Source organism: Dermacentor albipictus, chromosome 1 (genome assembly GCF_038994185.2).
Source record: "Dermacentor albipictus isolate Rhodes 1998 colony chromosome 1, USDA_Dalb.pri_finalv2, whole genome shotgun sequence".
Lineage (NCBI taxonomy): Eukaryota > Metazoa > Arthropoda > Arachnida > Ixodida > Ixodidae > Dermacentor > Dermacentor albipictus.
The window spans coordinates 169276556-169296290 of NC_091821.1; the positions used below are offsets into that span (position 1 = coordinate 169276556).

At 42.2% G+C, this 19735-nt stretch overlaps 2 protein-coding genes across 5 annotated transcripts in view; one reads left to right on the forward strand and one right to left on the reverse strand.

The window, feature by feature from the left end:
- Window positions 1-3212: 3212 nt before the first annotated feature.
- Window positions 3213-16808, reverse strand: ldbr (lariat debranching enzyme). The gene is made up of 9 exons (XM_065436710.1): window positions 16585-16808; window positions 16407-16513; window positions 15712-15836; window positions 9628-9708; window positions 9487-9572; window positions 5670-5894; window positions 5544-5606; window positions 5329-5471; window positions 3213-5235 (listed from the first exon to the last, which is right to left on the reverse strand). Exons 1-9 carry the CDS (start codon window positions 16672-16674, stop codon window positions 4662-4664), a joined length of 1494 nt encoding a protein of 497 aa, XP_065292782.1. The 5' UTR covers window positions 16675-16808; the 3' UTR covers window positions 3213-4661.
- A 326-nt stretch (window positions 16809-17134) lies between these two features.
- Pkn (serine/threonine-protein kinase N) overlaps window positions 17135-19735 on the forward strand; it is a 135228-nt gene continuing 132627 nt past the window's right edge. For 2 of the 4 annotated variants that reach the window (XM_065436711.1, XM_065436714.1), the window contains exons 1-2: window positions 17135-17302; window positions 19597-19661. The gene's annotated coding sequence lies outside the window, so the exon portion shown is untranslated. Of the gene's footprint in view, window positions 17303-17633; window positions 17960-18796; window positions 18837-19596; window positions 19662-19735 lie in introns of those variants that run through there. The other 2 variants (XM_065436713.1, XM_065436712.1) reach the window with 2 other exon arrangements.

The window sequence follows — 19735 nt, forward strand, 5'->3', positions numbered from 1 at the left end:
GGTTACCTTTGCATGACCAAATGTTTGCTATGCAAACAATTTTTAAAAGAACAAAGAGGTACCCATTTCTGGCCTGTTGCCATTTTTCGTGGAACAGTTTGCTCTAGAGGAATGAGATGGCGCTTTCGACACTGCACGTTACCTTAGTAAAAGTGCACAAATACGAAACCATTAACTGCTTTTGTCCTGCTGCTGTGCAATCGCCTGTCGAAAATGAAACTGGGGGTTCGTTAACGCACTGTGTGTCATTCATGCTGCAAAATGTGGAGCTTTAGAGGGAAGACGTGTGCCGTAGCTGGCTGAAACAATAGTAACTGGCATATTAAGGAATGGAATAAATCTGAGTGGCCGAACACATGGGCTGTTTCTACAACTGTCTGTGTTGCCAGTACTTTAAGATGTATGGCTTCCCTCGAGGACAAACAATTGACACATCCGCCAGTGTTGTATCACTGACCTTCAAAGAAAACGCTTCAACCCCAGGACATCAGCACGAGTGAGAACCACTTAAAGGGAGCATCGTGTCCTGGCATAGCAAATTTCTCGATTGTTATCTACACACGTCCACCCTAACTCGCTCGCAAGCTTTCACCCACTCTATGGCCAATGTATCAAGAATAAGTTAATGGGCGCAAACTTGAATCAACACTGAAGCATGAGCGACGGCAACTACACCATAAGACACGAATGTTAGAAGCTGATCATTTTGCGACGGCCCACAGAGTAAGCAGGTGACTAGTGATACGTCTTTGTTACGAGCATTGCTAAGTACAGAACACCTATGTTCTGGCCCTTGAGTGCAGAAAGAACAAATTATCACAACTAAGCACACCCATGAGCGATTAGGAAGAAAATAAACAATTGTATAGCAACCACACCGAGGAACTTTACAAAGTCAGAAACAAGACAAGCCGCTGCTTGAAAGTGTTTGCCAAATAAAGAAACGAAGAGCAAAACACACTGATCCCGATTTAATTCGTAAGCGGAAAGTTTGGAAAGCTTGGAATGCATTTCTAGCCACGCCTTGAGTACAAGCACTGTGTACATGGCTCCTGCTGTTTGGGCAAGGTGTAATGAGCCTCTGAAGCTGTGGCCATAGTTTTGTATCATCCACCCAGTCACTGTCTACAATATGCATTAAAATAGAGGTTTGCCGAGCCGCACCAGGTGTCATGCGCTTCCATTGTAAACGTGGAGGCAGCTGAGGAAAGCGATGGACGCATCGCCACGTGATCAAGCATGGCGGAGCCCACGGAATCACCGTGAAAAGGGTCTATAAATATGATTGACGGTTGGTGCCTTTTGTCCAGTTCGTTCATTAACACATTCAAATCTACAGGCATAGAGTACAAGATCAACTTCCGTAGGAAAGAAGGGTGTATGAAAATCAATTCAGGGGGTACATTTTTGAGCACTTTCATAAACAATTGGTTAAACTTTGCAATAACAAAACTCTCATTATAATGAAGTATAACTTTTTATAACATTTTGTCCATAGAACACCGTGTATTTAGAACTTCAGTATAACGAAGTGTTTATACACAATTTTCATATAGCGAAATTTCTCTGGCACCACGAAGGAATACAGAGACAATAAATGAAAACTTCTACGGATGCAGATGGTCAAATGGTTGAATTACAAGCAGCTGCTTGCGAATGCACGCGACCAAGGGAGACCGCTGAAGCGGAGGCAGCATCGTATTCTGTACAAAGTCTTACGTTCAATAAGATCATATCGCACCTCATGCACTGTATACTTTGGTGTGAGTGAAAGCTTGCAAGGGTGAGCCAAGAAGGATGGTTGCTTGAGCGCTGTCTTCATGTGCAAGCAAGGAGAAAGGGCAGGAGGGCAGCGAGCTCGCGGTAATACGACAAAGCGCGCGCGAGGGGGAGAAAGTGGGGGAGGTTGGTGCGCATCTTCTTTTCGAGCGTATACGCAGCCCACACCTACTGCTTTATAGATAAAAGCAGGAGGTAATCTGTCGAGTGTGCGAATAGTAGGCGTGCCGAGATGGCGTGGCATCGTGTGCACTGTCTTGCCGTGCGTTTAGTACTGGAGGATTCGCAATCTTGAGTTTCGGCGACTCACTGAAGGAAAAGGCAGGCAAAGCATTCACGACGCTATCAGTCACGGGGGCGAAGCAACGCGAAACCGTGGTTGGCTTCGCGTCGTACTACGGATGATAACATATCGACACGGCAGGGAACCGTATGTTTTGTCGCCAACTCCCAATTCAGCAAATTAATTTTTTTTCATTCAAATTTGCTTTTTATGATTATGCGATATTCGGAAAGTTTTGTGGTCCATTTCATGGTAAGAAAATCTATCAGCGACTGTACATATTTGCATAAAGACAGTTGGAATTTCATTATAACGAAATTTTCATATAATGAAGCAAATTGCCAATTTCACCAACTTCATTATATCGAGGCATAACTGCATTTTATTTAAGCTTGTACGATTGATTACTAGTACAGATTGCACTCATTGTACATCATGCTTCATTTCACCCTTCAACTGCATTTTCTGACTGCTACACAACACAGCCAGTCTTTTTTTTTTTTCGAGTGTTGGCTCAGTGGACAATTTATGCCACATAGAAGCTGATTTTTTAGACCATTTTTTCCAATATTAGTATTTATGAATAGTTAAGAAATTCCTTTGTCTGTCAGACAAACGGACATGCCACCCTGGTCAAGGCCATGAATGCCCTTCTGACACTCAGGGCCGGCCTTTTTTTTTATTTTGTTGGCTCATTGGACATTCCATGCTACATAGAAACTGGTTCTTCATCAGTTTTTTTCAGTTCACTATTCATCAAGTATTAATAAATCTCTTTGCCTGTCAAGGTTTGGATGGACCTACCACACTGGTTTGCCATGGCTGCCCTGTTGTGACAGGGCACAAAGACATTTGTTCCACTTACAGTTGGAAATTTAACTTACAAGGTGTTGGTGTGTTTAGATGACCTCTCCATAGGTGGCACAAGTACACAATGCCATTTTTTGCACGAGTTGCTTCTGGAGAGGCAGGGATTGTGCTGAAAACACAAGAAGAGTGTAACCGGGAGTGGCAGGGGCTGTACAAGGGTGGGCACCAGAGTGGCAGTAAAAGGGTTAATACAACTGCCACCGAGTAGAACAGGACCACACTGAAAAATCACCAATGAACTTGTTCATGCTCTACCATGTTATAGCTGAAGCACTGTAGATATTTTACCAAATTTTTTATTCAAGGCAACATATTTATTGAAAGATATTTCTCAAGCAACGGTTGATCATTTAGTGCACCCTTCATATAAGACTTGCATTTAATGCCAGTTTTACTAAGGACCAGCACAGCTAATTGGAACATGCTCGAATTTACTGCAAGACTATTAGTACAATTGTGTGTGGTGGAGAATGTTCACACAATATGTCGACTGGAATTCAGTGAACTAATGGAACTAGTGCAATGAAACATGGAGGGAATGTTGAGAATGTCAAGCTTGGTGTGTGGGCGAAGATACGAAGAGTTAGTGGAGGTGTGGGAAATCAACAAAGTTTTGTTTAATGCACTATGGAGGCCCTATGGGGTTTTCAACAGTGCATGTTGTCAGAACTATCACACATGCTAAAATGAAACTAGGTAGGAATAAAGTCTCTCTAAATAAACATGCCAGATAAATTTCACAGTTTCACAACTGAACTGTGGCAGTTCAGCTTTTGGGGTTCTTCATATCAAATATGTGCTGATTGGGGTTGTTCTTGATGGTTGCTGAGGGACAAAAGTGTCCACCCTCTGCAAAGTGTTGGCATATTGAGATAAAACACTAAGAATTAGAGCGTTTGTTGGGAGGAAGGTGCTGAAGAAATTTCGAAATTGTAGGTGCATTGGGGGCACTTTTGAAAATTTCCATTGCCGTCAAGGAATATCCATTTGAGCAGTGATACAAGTTTTGGAATTGTTGCTGTAGGCAAATGGCTGGGCATTTCTGCTTTAAACTTTGTATGCATGCACTGGAGACTCTCCACAGTTAGAATCAACCACTGAAATTAAGTTCTGAAGTGTTCATTTAAGAGTACTGTAAGCAGTTGTGCATCCACAACTGCTTACAATACTCTCTTACAATCTGGGTGTCACAGCTATGATTTAGCGTTGCACAAAGAGGCAGGAGGATGGTGCAAGGGGGCTGTAAAAAATTTCCACAAGAACAAGAAATGAGTCTGGTGGGAAGCAGCACCAATGCTACAATAAGGGATACACTGGGCACCAAAACCTTTGTTTCAGAAGATCCTGCTTTGCTGGTTTATGATTTTGCAAGGTTGCACAAGTCTGCCGACCTGTAGGTTTTTGTTCCAGTGTGTCACAATAAGTTTAGCCAATTCCTGAAGTTTACAGTTAATGGGTTGACAGACTGCAAAGTTGACGTATGCTAGTGAAGCAGGCAAGCAGGCTGTGATATGTTCTGCACTGTTCTTTTACTGCAGTATTCACAGTTTGTAAGTGCTGATCAGGTTTTAGTTGTGCAAGACGTTTTTGATATTAGAGCTCATGGACGCGATATGGCCATTCTAACTTTTTGCAGAAGTCAGTTAAAGTCAGGAACTTGGAAACACCAACAATTTTGATTTGTTCTAAGGTGGTTGGTTGTTGATTTAATGACAGAAATGCAAGCTGTTCAACTGTCTGTTTCTTCACTTTCTGTGTACAAAGACTGGTTTCTTCTTTTCATTACTCTCCCAGAAGAGGATGGTGCAGACTTTAGTATGGCATCTTCAGTCTTTTCTATCAACTCTGGAAAGAGCTCTTTCTTGTCTTCTGCTGTGCAGACTAGGCTTCCAAATTCTAATGTATGCATCTTTTGCCTTTCTTCAGCACTCATCTCGTGTAAAGGCACTGGCTCATCATCTAAATCTGTTTCTGGGCTTTGTTGCTGGCCTAAGTTCTCAGATTCATTGAGTGATGACATGGTAGTATTGGTCACATCTTCCGTTCCCAAAAAGCCTGAAATATCCAGTGGCGATGATTGCTGCCGAGGATCAAGAGCTTCGGCTAGTGGATCTCGAAGTTCAAATCGTTTGCAGAAGCTCTCGGTCTGGGGATTGATATGGGGCTTCACTCGGCCAGGGCTACGTTCAGATCCTGGCATATACACAGGAGCAGTATGCTGAAAATTAAGAGGCACCAGCAAATCATTGCCACACGTCGCTGCAAGTTTTTCTTTCTCTTCCTTTGTAGGTGTGAATTGCCACCTAGATGATAATGGACAATGGGACATGAAACAGTATTAGGGTCACCATATTTAGCTACAATAAAGCATTAAAGATGCAGTAAACGCTATTTACCGTTGATCACATCCTGGCCCAGGCATGTAGTGGTTCTTTGAATCAATCCTGAGTAAATGGTCAGTTAACTGTAGTACACACAGCCACTCTAAGTCATAGCTTAGCTTTGGAGGCTCGTCAGTTGATGTTGGTATGTCTAAAGTCTGTAAAAATAGACAAAAGATGCAACAGTCCAATGAGAATCAACCTAGGGACTGCTCAGTTGTGGGTCTTACTTGAAGGAAGTCTCGCTTGGGCAAACATTTGTCCAGTGCCAAGAACTTCGTACATGTTCCATCCTGTTCCATAATACAAGTACATTAATGCTGGAAAAGATGTATAAAATTGAGATATAAACTTGCCTCATGACTGACCACCGCAGCAAACTTGCAATGAAGATGTGCAGCAAACCAGTACTTTGGCTTCAGCTGTTCTAGCAAGCCCTCAGTTGGACGACAGCCTAAGCTATTGCTCTCAACTTCTGTAACAAAGAACTTTTTTTGCTGCAACAACCTTGCCTTGTTTCCATGGTTGTAAATTCCACGTGGCCAGTCATGTGAAATCACTATGTCAATGGGCTCCGCCAGCTGCAGGGAAAAATGTTTTTTTTTTTAAAAGGTGTACAATTCATTTTTATACATATTGTCGACAATATATTAAAATGTTCTATAACAGGGTTCATGCAGGTGTCGGAAAAAAATTTAAGGATATTCAATTACTTTCAAGGCCCCTTCAAAGCTTTTTCAAGGGGGCAGAACGGCCCCCAATGTGGTAATTTTTACAGCGAAGCTTTATATGGCTAGCTGATTCGTCCGCCCATCTGTTGGTCACCTGCACGCCAAAAACTCATCCGGAGCAACCCCATGCACATGCAAGAAAAAAAAAAAAAAGAAGAAGAGAGGCGTGCGATTAGCCAACACCACCCAGATAGCACAAGGCCTGTTTACTCCAATTCATGATGTCACACTACATGGCCCTAATTTCCACTGACAAGGCTGGCGTGATGAAATCAGTGACGTCAGAATCACTGTTCCCTACTCGGGAGCATCCCCATTAGATTCTATGGCAGTTGGGCCAGGTAGCTGACATCATGGATCGGAGTGAAAAGGCCTTATGCCATCTAGGTGGTATTGGATTAGCGGTAATGCAAGTAAGTAGGTACAGTCGCTAATATAATTTTCTTGCACGGAAGTGACCATAAAACCTTTCTCTCGTTATCACGCAATATGAAAAAAAAATTCAAATAACGAATTTCACTGAAGAAAAAAATAATTTTGCTGAATTTGAGAGGCTGTGACTAAAGATACAGTTTCATACCGTGTCGATGATGTTTTACGTCGACAGTATGAAACGAAGCCTGCAAAGCTTTTGCGTCCACTTGCCACTGTGGCTGATAGCATCACCCATCACCAGACCTTCACTTGGCCACGTCAAGAGGATATGCCGAATTTTACGCGCAGAACTCTGGCGTCAGGTACGTCTTCTGTACGATTGGCTGCAATGGATATGTTTTTCCCAGAACTCTGCGAACATTGCAGGCGTGAAACTTCAGTCTTTCAGGCGGCTGGCCGCCCAAACTAGTGAATTCATGTGGAATAAGACATTGCCGGTACTATCAAAATGTGTTGAAAGAAGAAACCAAGACAGCAGCATGGCGCTCAGGGTTCTGGGTGGTACTAGTATCCCGGATGATGTAGTTGCCATCCTTAGGAAGGGCCTGAAGTACAGCATCGAGCCTAGGATTCCAGGGCATGAGCTACTTTCCTTGAATCGAAGGATTGCGGGTAAAGCTGACCCAGAGGACCAGGAAAGGTGCTTGCTAGATGGCGTGGACAGCCTCAACAGGACTGCGCCCATCAACGGAGCTAGACATGAGTCGACCATCAAAAGAGTCGTCGAGTTCTTCGCCGACCAGAAGCTGCGACTCACCCAAGCGGACAAGCAGGGCGGATTCGTCATCATTCCATGTGGTATGTTCAACGAGAAGGCTCATGAAGCTGTGCACAGGAATTTCCGGAAGACTGTGGTTAATCTGGGAAAGCTGAAATCTAATGCGGTTTCTTTGTGTGAAAGTATTGGCTTGGACAGAATTGCTAAAGCTATTCGGCTTTGTAAAGGAAATAGCTTACACGTGTTTTTCACTGCAAAAACACATAAGGAACGAATCCCGTTCAGATGTATCGTGAGTGAAAGAGGGGCTTGGCAGAGTCATGTTAGTGGTTTCCTGCTGAGGCAACTTAATGGGTTAGATGTCGAAGACCCATTTTCTTGCAGGAACTCTCTTGATGTTGTGAAATTTTTGAATGACAATAAGTCTTCAGGTTATATGTTTTCCATTGACGTTGTTGACCTGTTCTATTCTATCCCACAGACTGAGTTGTTAGCCGCTGTACAGTCGTGCATTGAAAAGAATGGGGCGATTTCCTTCCAGAACTCTGCCGGTGTTTCTGTTGCGAATTTCTTGGCATTGTTAGAGTATTACTTGTCTTGCACGGTGGTATTATTTGAAGAACAGCTGTTTGTTCAGAAAAAAGGAATTTGCATTGGTTCCTGCGTCGCTCCAGTGCTATGTAACATCTTTCTCGCGCAGATGGACAGGTCACTGGCGGATACTTTCGACGAAGCCAAAGTGCTGAAAACATTGAGATATGTTGACGATTTTTTAATTATTTTAAAGAAACAGGTTTCCTCATCTTACCCACAAATAGTGGAAGAAGTTTTATCTGGTTTTAAACTACTTGGAAAAGGTTTAGACTTCACCCATGAGCTTGCCCAAGGCAACAGATTGCAGTTTTTAGACATTGACATCACCCTTAATGACCAAAGCTTTTGCTGGATGTATCGCCCTCGCGCACAAAAAGAACTAATGCCCTATGATTCATCCCATTCAAAGACAGTAAAGCGTGCCATTGCTCAGATGTGCCTGGAAGCGTCGCTGAAGAAATCTTGTTGCCATAAAGCAGAGGAAAGCTTTAACACCCAGATCCAGAAGTTGGAAAAAGCAGGCTTTCCAACCTCGATCTTAACCGGAGTAGTGGAAGCCTTGCTGCGAAAATTGAAAAAAGAAAGTACAAAGAAGGGCGACCAAGATGACGTCCCCAAAAGCAAAAGTAGACTGGTTGTCATTTCGTACACCCATAAGGTAGCGCACAATTTGAAGCATGTAGCGACAAAATATAAGGTTCCTGTGGTTTTTTCCGCCCCAAAGAAACTGGCTGGCTTGTGCGTTAATACCGATCCCAACAAGGTAAACAAAACTGACTGTAAAAAGAGACATGCAGCCCCGCTTGTGAAATGTGCCGTGGGTGTCGTATATCAGATACCTCTCACATGTGGAAAGAAGTACATCGGACAAACCGGCCGTTGTATTAATGACCGATTAGCGGAACATAATCGCGATTTAAAAAATGGCACTGGTTCTCATCTGCCGCATCATTGTAAAGCCTGCGGAGAAGAAAGGAAGATTAAGTGTGTGGCAAGGCTGAAAGAAGCAAAGGTTTTAAACAGAAGTAAGGACCAGACAGCCCGTGAACTGTTGGAGGCCTACTATATTGAAAGAAACTGTAGCGATTGTGTTAGCGCCCCATCTATCTCCATTTATAAGAATGAAACCGCTTTTTTAGATACACGGGCGTGAGATACGTGTGTACCTCACCTATCTTTTTCCGCTTTTTGTAAAAACCTCGTGCACATGTGTGGTTCTTGCTACCCATCTTTGTTTGTCCTTATATTCATTCGCATACACGGTGAATAAACAGTTGGAAGTTGCGCCTGTCCCGTCTCGCTTGCTGTGTGTTGTGTTTTTTCGGAGCTATAACCCTCTTCTGGAAAGAACCAGAAGATATCACTTTTTTATTAAGTGCCCTGTGAAAGCTGCACATGGTGCCAAACTGTGTCAGCTAAATGCTTGCTCCCTTTGCGTTTATTCACGATAATGTACACTATTTGTACAAGATTTTGAAGCTGCTTGCGGGTTCCTGTGGCAGAGCTCTTGAGGCATGTATGGTGCCTGAAAGTTCGTGAGACTGAACAGCACTATTTCTCTTTATTTCTGGAGTAACAAAAGTTGTACATGGGCCCCAGAATAGTTTGGTGGGAAGTCCAGTTAAGTATGTAGTGGCTTTAAATAAAGCATTTGCAAAAAGAAATACCAATTGCAAATGTGCTGCTGTTTCTCACCTGTTTCAATCTGAAGATCTCAAGGTTTCGCAAATGGTAGGCACTTCGTTTCGTGGAATCGTTGTAAGGTGGGACCTCAAAGTGGCCTGAAAGAAAAGCAATTCAAGTTTTGTTCTTATGTGACAGCACTGCAATTCCCACCTTTCAGGTAGTCATGGCCCTTGTATATTCCTGAGATGCCAGCTATCCTTATGCCATTGACACTGACAACACTTGCATAACCTGAAAAGGGAGAGCATGTCAAGGCAAAGATGTCAGAGGTTAACAACATTTCCTTATGGGCTTGGTTATGATGGGCTTGACGGCCCCCTACATAAGCAATACTGACCAATTCAGTCGGTACTTGAGTTACAAATTTAAGCAATGACCGAAAATATTTAATGATGTAATGGGTTTGTTGGCTATGTATTCCACTTTCCATTAAGCTGGGGCATGACAGCTTGAACAGCTTTTACAGCACTTTTTGGAGCAGAAGAACTTTTATTTTGAAACAGAAAATTTGGATTTTGGAGGAGAGTTTTAATAAAATGGCAATCTTGTGGCACAATTTTTACAGTAGTTTTTTTTAAAAATTAAATCCTGCAGTGTTATTAAAAAATGACAGACAGTTATAATAAAACTGACTTCATTACAATAACTATGGGACCACGAAACGAACTTTACAAATGCGCACAAATGCATCAACTTGGTACGATCCTTCTGGACTGCACGGGTCAACTTTAAACACCCTTTGTCAACCTTTAATTTATAAACAAATACATTCATGCAGATCAACACCTCTCTGCATGTCTTCTCTGAAGCCCATCTGTTCTGCACAAAATGGGTGAGCATTGTTATTTGTGTGAGCAATCTAATTGTTTTTCCAAGTGCAACATCACAGCTGAAGTACTTCCAGCATGGCACAGCAGAAATAATAGTATATCTATGCAATGTAATTTGTTTATCTCTATGCAATGTAATATGTTTATCTCTAAAAATTAAAAACTTAAAGGCAATAAACAGATGATTTTTCAAAGTACTAATGGCGCACTTCCAGCAGAGGAAGTGGATTTTTCTGCTGTTACGCCATCTGCATGGAGAAAGGATTGTTGTCTCTATGCATGGATTTGTGTGCATGTGTAAGGAAAGGAATGGAATTAAGAGTTTATCCAGAAAAGCTGAGCTCCACGCAATGCCTTTCGGGCTGCATGGAGAAAGGGCAGGGGTAACAAAATGTGGCAAAAATTTACAATAGTTCAGTGGTGACAGCTGCCAGTGGGATGTGGAGGGGATTATCTAGCAAAAGATTGGAAATACGGAAACACGCTAAGTTCAGGTTCCTCACATGCACTCAGGCACTGTGATTTGCCAGCTACTGATGCTGTTGAACCAATGCATACCTCTTTGCACTAAAGTGTTTGCAGGGAGTGCTCAATGCATACAATGTCATCTTTATCTGCTGAAGCATTGTCTGCTGTTACCTTCAAAATATATGCACATATGCCAATACTCCCAGAGCATGTATTGCACACAAAACCCTGCATAAACTTACAACCACGAAAGTTAGAGAATGAAAACAGAGGGGCTCTCTTGTTGTTAATCACAACCATATAAAGATAGCAGGTAATGAAGCCACAGGAAGCTGTGGTTTAAATTGAAATGTAGAAAATAATGAAGAGGGAAATGAAAGTGAATGAAAAGATAACTTGTCAACTGTGGGGACTGAACCCACAACCTTTGCGTAATGTGAAGGTTGTGAAGCACAAAAGTTGTGTGAAAGCTTGGCAGATAGCATATCCTGTTTCCAACTGCACATTGCCACAAGGATACAAGTTCAACCATCAGTAGCAGTGGTTGCAAAGCTTTGTTTTCTTTGCTGTGGACAACAAGAGCATAATGAAAAACATGGACAGATGGACACAGCAAACCCAGCTTTGAGCTTTCTACCTTCTGTCACAGTAAAAGAGAATGTTACAGAAAACTAGACGCATGTTCTGGGGCTAAATTCAGAGTTGATTACTTGTGGGGACTTCCATCAGACACTGACTGTCCAAGACAGCACACAGAACACCCTTTACTTCAGTGAGGCATAATGCAAGGGTGAAAGTATGCCCAAAAGCGATCAGTTGAGAACATGGCCCCAGGAACTATTACAACTAAAAGCATGCCAATATTCATTCTGACAGGGCTACATTTTAGGCCCGTTATATGCTGCTTGCACTATTATTGCAATAGCAATTATATGGAAATTCCAGGTGAATTTCCGTCGTCATCATTGGCATTGCCGTGCGGTTTCGGATAAAGTCCAAGTGTGATAAGATCATGGCCGCACGCCGCAAGCTGTAGGTGCGAGGGTAAGCCGAGAAGGATGGTGGCTAGGTGTGGTGGCGTCTTCTTGCACGCAAGGGGAGGGGAGTGGGGAGATGTACGAGTGTTAGGATGGGGGAGCAGGGCTGGGTTGCACGCGTCTCTGCTTCTACTGCTGTCGTGGCTCTGCATGGCACGGTTGAGCGCGGCCTATCTTAGAGGCAATATGTGGTGGGTTTGAAGGCCAGCCGACCTGAGATAGCTGATGGTTTCATGTGTGCTCTGCTAACGCGCATCTGGTTTGCATTGAAGCAAGAGGCAGCACAAAGGGGAATTTGCTTGCCACTCATCACCAAACCAGTGTTCTGACAGCAAGTATCTGCGGTCATCAAGTGAGATGTGTTCATGTTTGCCTGTGTGCGCGTGACAATGTGCTTGTTAATTTAGCTAGTAAGCGAATGTTTACAGAACTTTATACAGCTAATAAAACTAAACGTACTGCGTATAGCTGTTTAATAATTTGCTATCACAATCAATGCTTCACCTTTTGGGCAAAACTGTGACTTTCTTTCATCAAGGAGAGAAACCGTGTTTATGCCAGAAATGAAGTCAAAGTGATAAGTTTAGCTGAACACAAATCTTGTGTTGCATGTCTGTAGAGGATCTTCATGTGTATGTAGATCACTGTGTGAGAAACACTGCCTTAAAGTGCCTCGAAATGACATTTTAGTCAAATTTTATTGTCAAGTCCATGGCACTGTCCAAAAAATATTCTCCCACCGGATATTTTTTTATGTGAAGCATTACCAATTATGGCCGTTTGACACAGAGCAATAAGGTTTGGTTTCCTGTTTACAGCTGTGCCTTCATTCTACTACAAGCCTAGCCTCTGTAAGGCTTAAGCTAATCCTAAAGCTTGCACTGGAACTTGATGTCACAGCACCCCCCCCCCCCCTTTTCGCAACTCTAGAACTTCTTCTGTAAGCTACAACAGTTCCACGTCCTGTGCATCTGCACAGAGCCTGCACATAATTTCTTGTAATTAGTGGTAATGCTACCTACATCATGGTAACATCTATTAAATCGTCCTTGATGAGTGAGGCCACTGCTGCCCTGCACCTTTCTTTCTTTTTTTAGCCTGTAGAGTGTCCGCTGCAAGCTGCAGCAATTCCACACCGTGTGTGTGCACATTATTTACTGTCATTAATGGTTATGTACTCAACAGCAATGTAACATCTATTAAATCATCTTTGATGAGTGAGGAGGCCACTGCAACTCAGTTTCTGCTTCTACAAATGAGAGCATGCAGTCTTCTACTTGAATCTGTGAGCTCATTGCAGTAAGTAGAGCAACAAGATTTGTACAAGATACTTATAATACCATGAGCTATAGAGAGCTTTTGTTGACTCAGAATGTTGAAACCTTTCTGGTGGTTTGAATGTAAAGCATTTGTCGAGTATCAATGCCTTCAGTGAGCGTATAACTTGTGCAAATGCACACTGGTAGATCTACATAATTTAAAGTAATAAGCAGTTAACCTTCTACAGGACACAAAGCACTATCAAGCCACTGAAGCATAAGATTCATGCCATTATTTTCAGACAATCATATTTACTGCTTCCCAAGGAAAAAAAGAAAGCAGTACATACATGTCTCCTTACCCCACTAAGCAGAAATAGAAACTGGGTCATACATTTAGCATTACTAAATTCACCACCACAAGCTAAGTTAATGCATCTAAAGATCTCAACTTTTTACACAATATGCATGTGGAATGGTCCAACAGGCATAAAACAAGGAAGCAATTACTGTTTCCGGCAAGTTAAGTATTGTGTATCTGCTTCTGCATTACCTAGCAGACACTTGAATAGTCATTCCAGTGTAACTGCTGATGGTGGCAATAACATAATTCAAGGCTGACATGCAAGACAAAATTAACAGTGTTCTGACAAGTGGCCGTTCCTTTCGGAGTTTCCTTTTATCTTTTTAAATGAGGCCAAATGGAATTGGATGTTCTAGCCAGAAGAATGTTGTTAATATTAAGTTAATGAATACTAAGAATGTTTTATTAAGCACATTAAGTTAATGTTTTAAACGAAATCACAATATCTTGTACATTTCAGCCATTCATCTCAAAATCTGAACATTTCATACATGCAAACATCAAATGTGGCACAGGAAATTGTGTGTTCAATTTTAGGCTATGACACTCAGCATAGACATACATATGCTTGTATGTTAGCTATGCCTTGCAGCTTGCATAAAACACATGCATGAGATAAAGGTCCAGTTGCTTTTCTGGCATTGTGACCAAATGACTAAAGTGATATACGCAAAAACTATATGAACCTGACCATCAATTATGTGGGCACCAAGTCAGCTAGTCTTTGGTACCTGTGATCCCAATACCTACAGACTTGTGCCTTCCACTTGCCAATATTACAACACAATAACATTGTGACTGTTTAAGAGCACCAACTACGTTTTTTTTTTTTTTCAGCTCTTTATCAAAAATCTAGTCACTTTTGACTTATTTTATAAGCAACTTCAGCTACACTAGCTTATTTCCATTTGACAATACTGGATACAATGCACACTGTGCACAATGCATGCTTCACAAGCGGTTAATGTTCAAGTGGGACTTGACAACACAGTTGTAATCCTAATATACAACCAATGCACACGAGAATGGAGGCTCCCCCCCCCCCCCCAAGTTAACACTTCTACACTGTCACTTGGTCATATGCATTCATGCACTACATGCATACAGCCCTTGATACTGAAGTGGGAATGTGTCAGTGTACAGTGCATGTACACATTGTTTTTACACCTAGTAGAAAACTAACGAAGGTGTGTGGGGTGTTTATGTATAGGGCTTTCTTGGTGTCATTATAAATGCTGCCTAGCAGAGATCAGGCTGCTGGAGAGGTGGCATTTAGCTACAACATTACTGATTGCAATATTGTATCTCCCTCAGAAATACTCATAGAGCATGAAAAACATGAAACAGCAATTTTGGATAAATTTATCATAGGCTCTGCTGACGACTCGGCTCTTCCATGTATGAGCAATCATTCGAAGACTATACCGATTTTTCTTAAGAAAGTTACAGCTTTTTTATGAAATCAGACCTACACTACTTGACCAGACCCACACCAGGTAAGGAATTAAATATGACATTAAAATTGCTTAAAATTTACTAATCAACATTATATTTACTGACTTTTAGGCTTGATATGAGAGATCAAGATTACCACTCTCCTAAGCAAACACTATCTGTGAAATTTTAGCCATCATATGCTTTCAAATATTCAGCACCAAAACTGGCCCCACATTTCTCAACACATTTAAAGTTGAAATACAAGTGTTAATGCTCTTTCTTGACTTCTGTGTGTCTGTGTTTTATTTCATATGTACTGCTGTTAGGCAACAATCAGCTTCAGTGAGCTGCAATACGGTGCCACTTGCCTGTCCCATATGTCGTACTTTTATTGGTGTTTATGTGAAAAAGATCCACATATTTAAAATAAAAGCCTGAGAATTTTATCACTGCACATGCAGGCAAAAAAAAATAAAAAGATAGGCAAAAGACATGCATTTTAATGCATGTTTTTCGTCTTTCGACCATTGTCAGTCTGCTGCACAAGAAAAGCATTGTAGCAAGATGAAAAAGTGGCGAAATAAGAGGCACTTACTTCAACATTGCAGACAGCCAAAGACAAAGAAAAGATGGGCAACACTTCAATTGTCTTTTTCATCTTCTAAGATTCAACTGTCCCCAGCATTCAAATATACATATCCTCCCCTAAACTGGTTCAATTTTTCATTCTGCTGTTCCCATTTAGCAGCCATTGGGGAATCTAAGCACAACTTTAATAAGGTTAAGTTCCAATATAAATGAACACTCCAAGGTTATACATACTTTTTTATATTTCTTACCCATATAATAGATGTTTTCGCAAAGCCAACCGCCGTATGCCAGCTCAGCCAGATAGTTGGAAGCTTCATGGTTTCCACCAATTACAATGGTCAAAAGTGGCGCTTTCTTCTCCCCTGAGTAGTACCTATGCCCAGTCGTAGGCAGTATTACAAAAGCAGTGACCATTATATGTACTGAAAATGCAGAAGCACAAATCACGGCTATGCTGAGACAATATGATTGACTTCCATGTCAGACAGCAATAAAAAAATATAGTCTTTACATATACGCAGAGTATAATTCCCCTGTTGGCTACGAGTCGTTCAATATACGGGCACATTCTGCATAGATCTCACACATACGTGGAATAATCATATTGTAACTCGGCACGTCTGGCTGCATCAAACTGCTGTCCAAACAAAACGACAGAAAGCTGAGCGAGTTGGTAAGGATTCACAAATATAAGGAACAGACGCAAGAAACAAGGACACAATTAAGACGGAAACTGGCGTTTGTGCTGTCATTTTGCCTCTCTTGTCGCCTGGTTGTTTGCGCCTGCTCTGTACATTCATTTCAGTCTGTTCCGTCCACACACTTCATAGGCTGCATGTCCTCCAGATCCTACCTCGCAACTTTTGTGCATCCCACAAATAACTCGTAATCGGGAGGCACCAATTACAACGGAGCTGGTAGAAAGCAACGGAAAAATGGTTACTTATGGAAATCTTTCATCTCTTGATATTTTCTAGGAACCGCCATGCAGTCCATATCAGAAGCATTTCGAACTGCTTGAAAGTCGCCACAGATGATCAGCAAGTCTACCTGGAACGAAAGCACAGAAATTTATATTTCCAGCACCTGTACTTTCAAGACTGCGCAGAATATTTACGTACTGTGAAATGGTACTGGCTTTCTAAGCCTTTTATAGTTTCATAAATTTTGTCAAGTTCGCCGTGCGCACAACCTTCAACAGCGATCTTCATAACCAGTTTGTTTGAAAATTTCAAAACACTTTGCAACAGGTATGTACAGTACTACACCACTGACACTGCTGCTACCCTGATGCCGCGATTACTCAAACAGTACAGAAACACATGGAGGATGCAGAAACTGCAGAACTCTCAAGCATACAGACATATGCAGTCACAACATTTAACCCTCATTCTTGCTTCAGACCAGTACACAGCGCTTTCTGGAAAGTGGCCACCTCTGTTTATGTTATAGATAAGCTGTACAGTACAGTATAATATTTAACTAACAATAAAACTGGTAAATATTTATGTGATTTTATTATTTTACGTCCTGACGGTGTTATTAAAGAGGTTGAACAATTCAATGTTTTTGTTTTTGGCCGATTTTTGGCAGAATGTAGCCCTGTATGCCATGTAGCAACACTGAGTCCCATAGACATTTTTGATTGGTTCACACACGCTCACGTGACCCAGTAAAATAGGGAAGTAGCGGATTCGGTGATTCGGTGGTTGTTGATGAGGTTGATGTCTTAGCCAGCAAAAATTTAGGGCTAAGCTTGAGATCAGGATTTCTGGTTCTGCTCCTGGTTCCGAGCATTATCTTCGGACGCCGCGCTCTGATGCTTTATTACTCAGCCAGGTGAGAGATACGAATGCTTGAAATGCCCGCTTTTTGCCGGTTTGCGTTTCGATTGTGCTCTGAGTAGAAAAATCTCTTAGCAGTCGGCGTTCGATCGTGTAACCGCTGCTGGGGGTTTTTCGCTCTGTCTGTGGCACTTTGCTGCCTTGCGTTTCCACAAAATCACTTTGTAAGCAGAAATCGTTCAGACTTCTGCTGTGTGTGTGTGGTAGTGAATATTATATTTAATGCTATTTGCCTTGTATTGTGACTTTATAAGGAACGAATTGCTCGTGCTCGCTCGCGTGAATCGGTCTCCGCGTGAGCCCGTCAGGCGTTCGCACGTGCCAAATAACGTTCGAAATAATCTATTCGGATGAGATCAACCGTTGGTATCACGAGCTAGCTGAGATGTCGTCTCGTGCGGCCTGATTCAAATTTTCTTTATTCGGGCACTTGCCAAATGAGCAGCCTCTTCCACGATCGTAGTCATCGGTGTTCATGAGCTAATTACTGTGGCCCAGCAGGTCAAGCTTGATTGTGCCGCCGACCTGCAGGGACAGCATACGAACGTTGACAGCGGTGCAGGAGCCTACAAAGCGGTCGCATTTCTTAGTTCGCCGTATCGCATCACGTAACTGCACGGATCACTTGCTTCTAACACCGCTCCCGCCAACCGTAAGCAAGCAGCATCCCTACAACTGTGTGTTTGTGTGTGCGTGTGTATGCGTTCGGTTTGCGTTATCTGGCTCGTGAAATCTGCTTTTGCTCGCACACTCGCTTTTGTTTGAGTACCTTCATCGTGTATTTGAGTCGTTTATTTTGCTTCCTTCTAGAGCGAGAAAAGCGGCACATTTCCGCGGCAGCTTTGCCGTGGGCGCACGAAACGTAGGCTTCTCTTCCTTTTCTCGTCCTTTTTATATTCTGCGGAATGCGGAGCTTATTCTCAGAGCGGATGTGGTCTCTGGAAGCGGCGGCACAGAAAGATGTGTCTGCTTGCATACGTATTGGTCTGACAAGTACTTTACGTGGGTGGGACGCGCTGGTCTCGGCGGCAGTTTTGTTGTGGATCTGTGTTTATTTTGCTTGGCTCCTGTGTGATGCATAGGTGGTGGTGTGTTTCGGACGCGTCGCGGCGCAGCGGTCAATATTCCGATACTTCGAGCAACTGTTTATAAACCGCTAACGCGTTGTTGCAGAGCTTGTTTCGTGAGGAGAACAACATTTGTTTGTGAAAACCACGCCTGGGTACTCTTCACGCGATCTAAGCATCCGGTGTGTTTCCGCCGTTACTAACAAGTAAAAACAATTCTCTTGTTGGCGATAGCTTACGATTTACTCTCTCATGCGTCTCCAAATGTGCGCGAAACGCAGTATGACAAAATCGAGCATTCGGAGCCCCTGATTTGTTGCTGCCGTCTTTTCGTACGTGTCGCAGTGTCTGAAAGATGCTGACACTGTTCGGCGCCTACACATTGCTCTAACATTTTGCACCCTCTTTCGGGTGTTTCATAGGTGTTGCCCTGTGAGACTTGTTGCAGGCATTGGAAAGATGGTGAGACATAATTGTTGTCTTGCATCTGGCTGCTGCTTTGGTAACGCAAATGCGAAAGGCCGCTAACTAAACATAATGCGCTGGTTGTTGTGGAATGCAGTTGCAGTAGCTTGAATGCAGCTTAATCAAAGTGAGTGCTTGTGCTGTGATTTTGTGCAAGCATGACAGTTACGCAGCATCATGCCTTGCATGCATCTTTTCATCAGTCAGTGATCGTGGATTAGTGTTGGATGTTTGTATTGGTACCTGAAACTTAAAAAAGAGCATCTCATTATTTAAGTTTCATGGTAGGTGTCAGTATGTGGCTTTGATGAATGCGTCTCTAAAACTGCAGCTTTTTTGTTTTACTGCTTTGCATTTTCGCGGAAAACTAGGTGATAGATTAAATTGCCCTCTGTAATTATTTATTTTGTTTATATATGTATATTTTACTTATTTGGCCATGCTGTTCCTCTTAACTGACACTTTTTGATGTTGAACTCGAGTAACTTCACAGTCGGGTCAAGAGCAAAACTAGGTGGAATGTAGTTCTATTCTTTAGAGAAATCTTTGCCACATAACTGCACAAAATCCTGCTTTGTTATCCATGGGTAGTCTTGTTTTAATTATGAATATTCTTGTAAAAAAAAAGAAAAAAATTATACCAAAGGTTGATCTGTCAAGGTGCTTATGTCTTGTCTCAGTAGTCCCCATTTCACTGCATAACTTTAGTGCACTAACTTTTTTTTCACCAGTTTCACTTTTCTCATTTGATTTGCAGAGGTGACAATTCTCTCTAAATGCCTCTACCTTAACATCTGCCCAAGGCTACTCGTGGACTTGGTGGTGAGTTATGATCAGCCAATAACACTTCTGTAATCATCCACAGATCTGTAGCTCCTGTTTGCTTTATTTTGCCT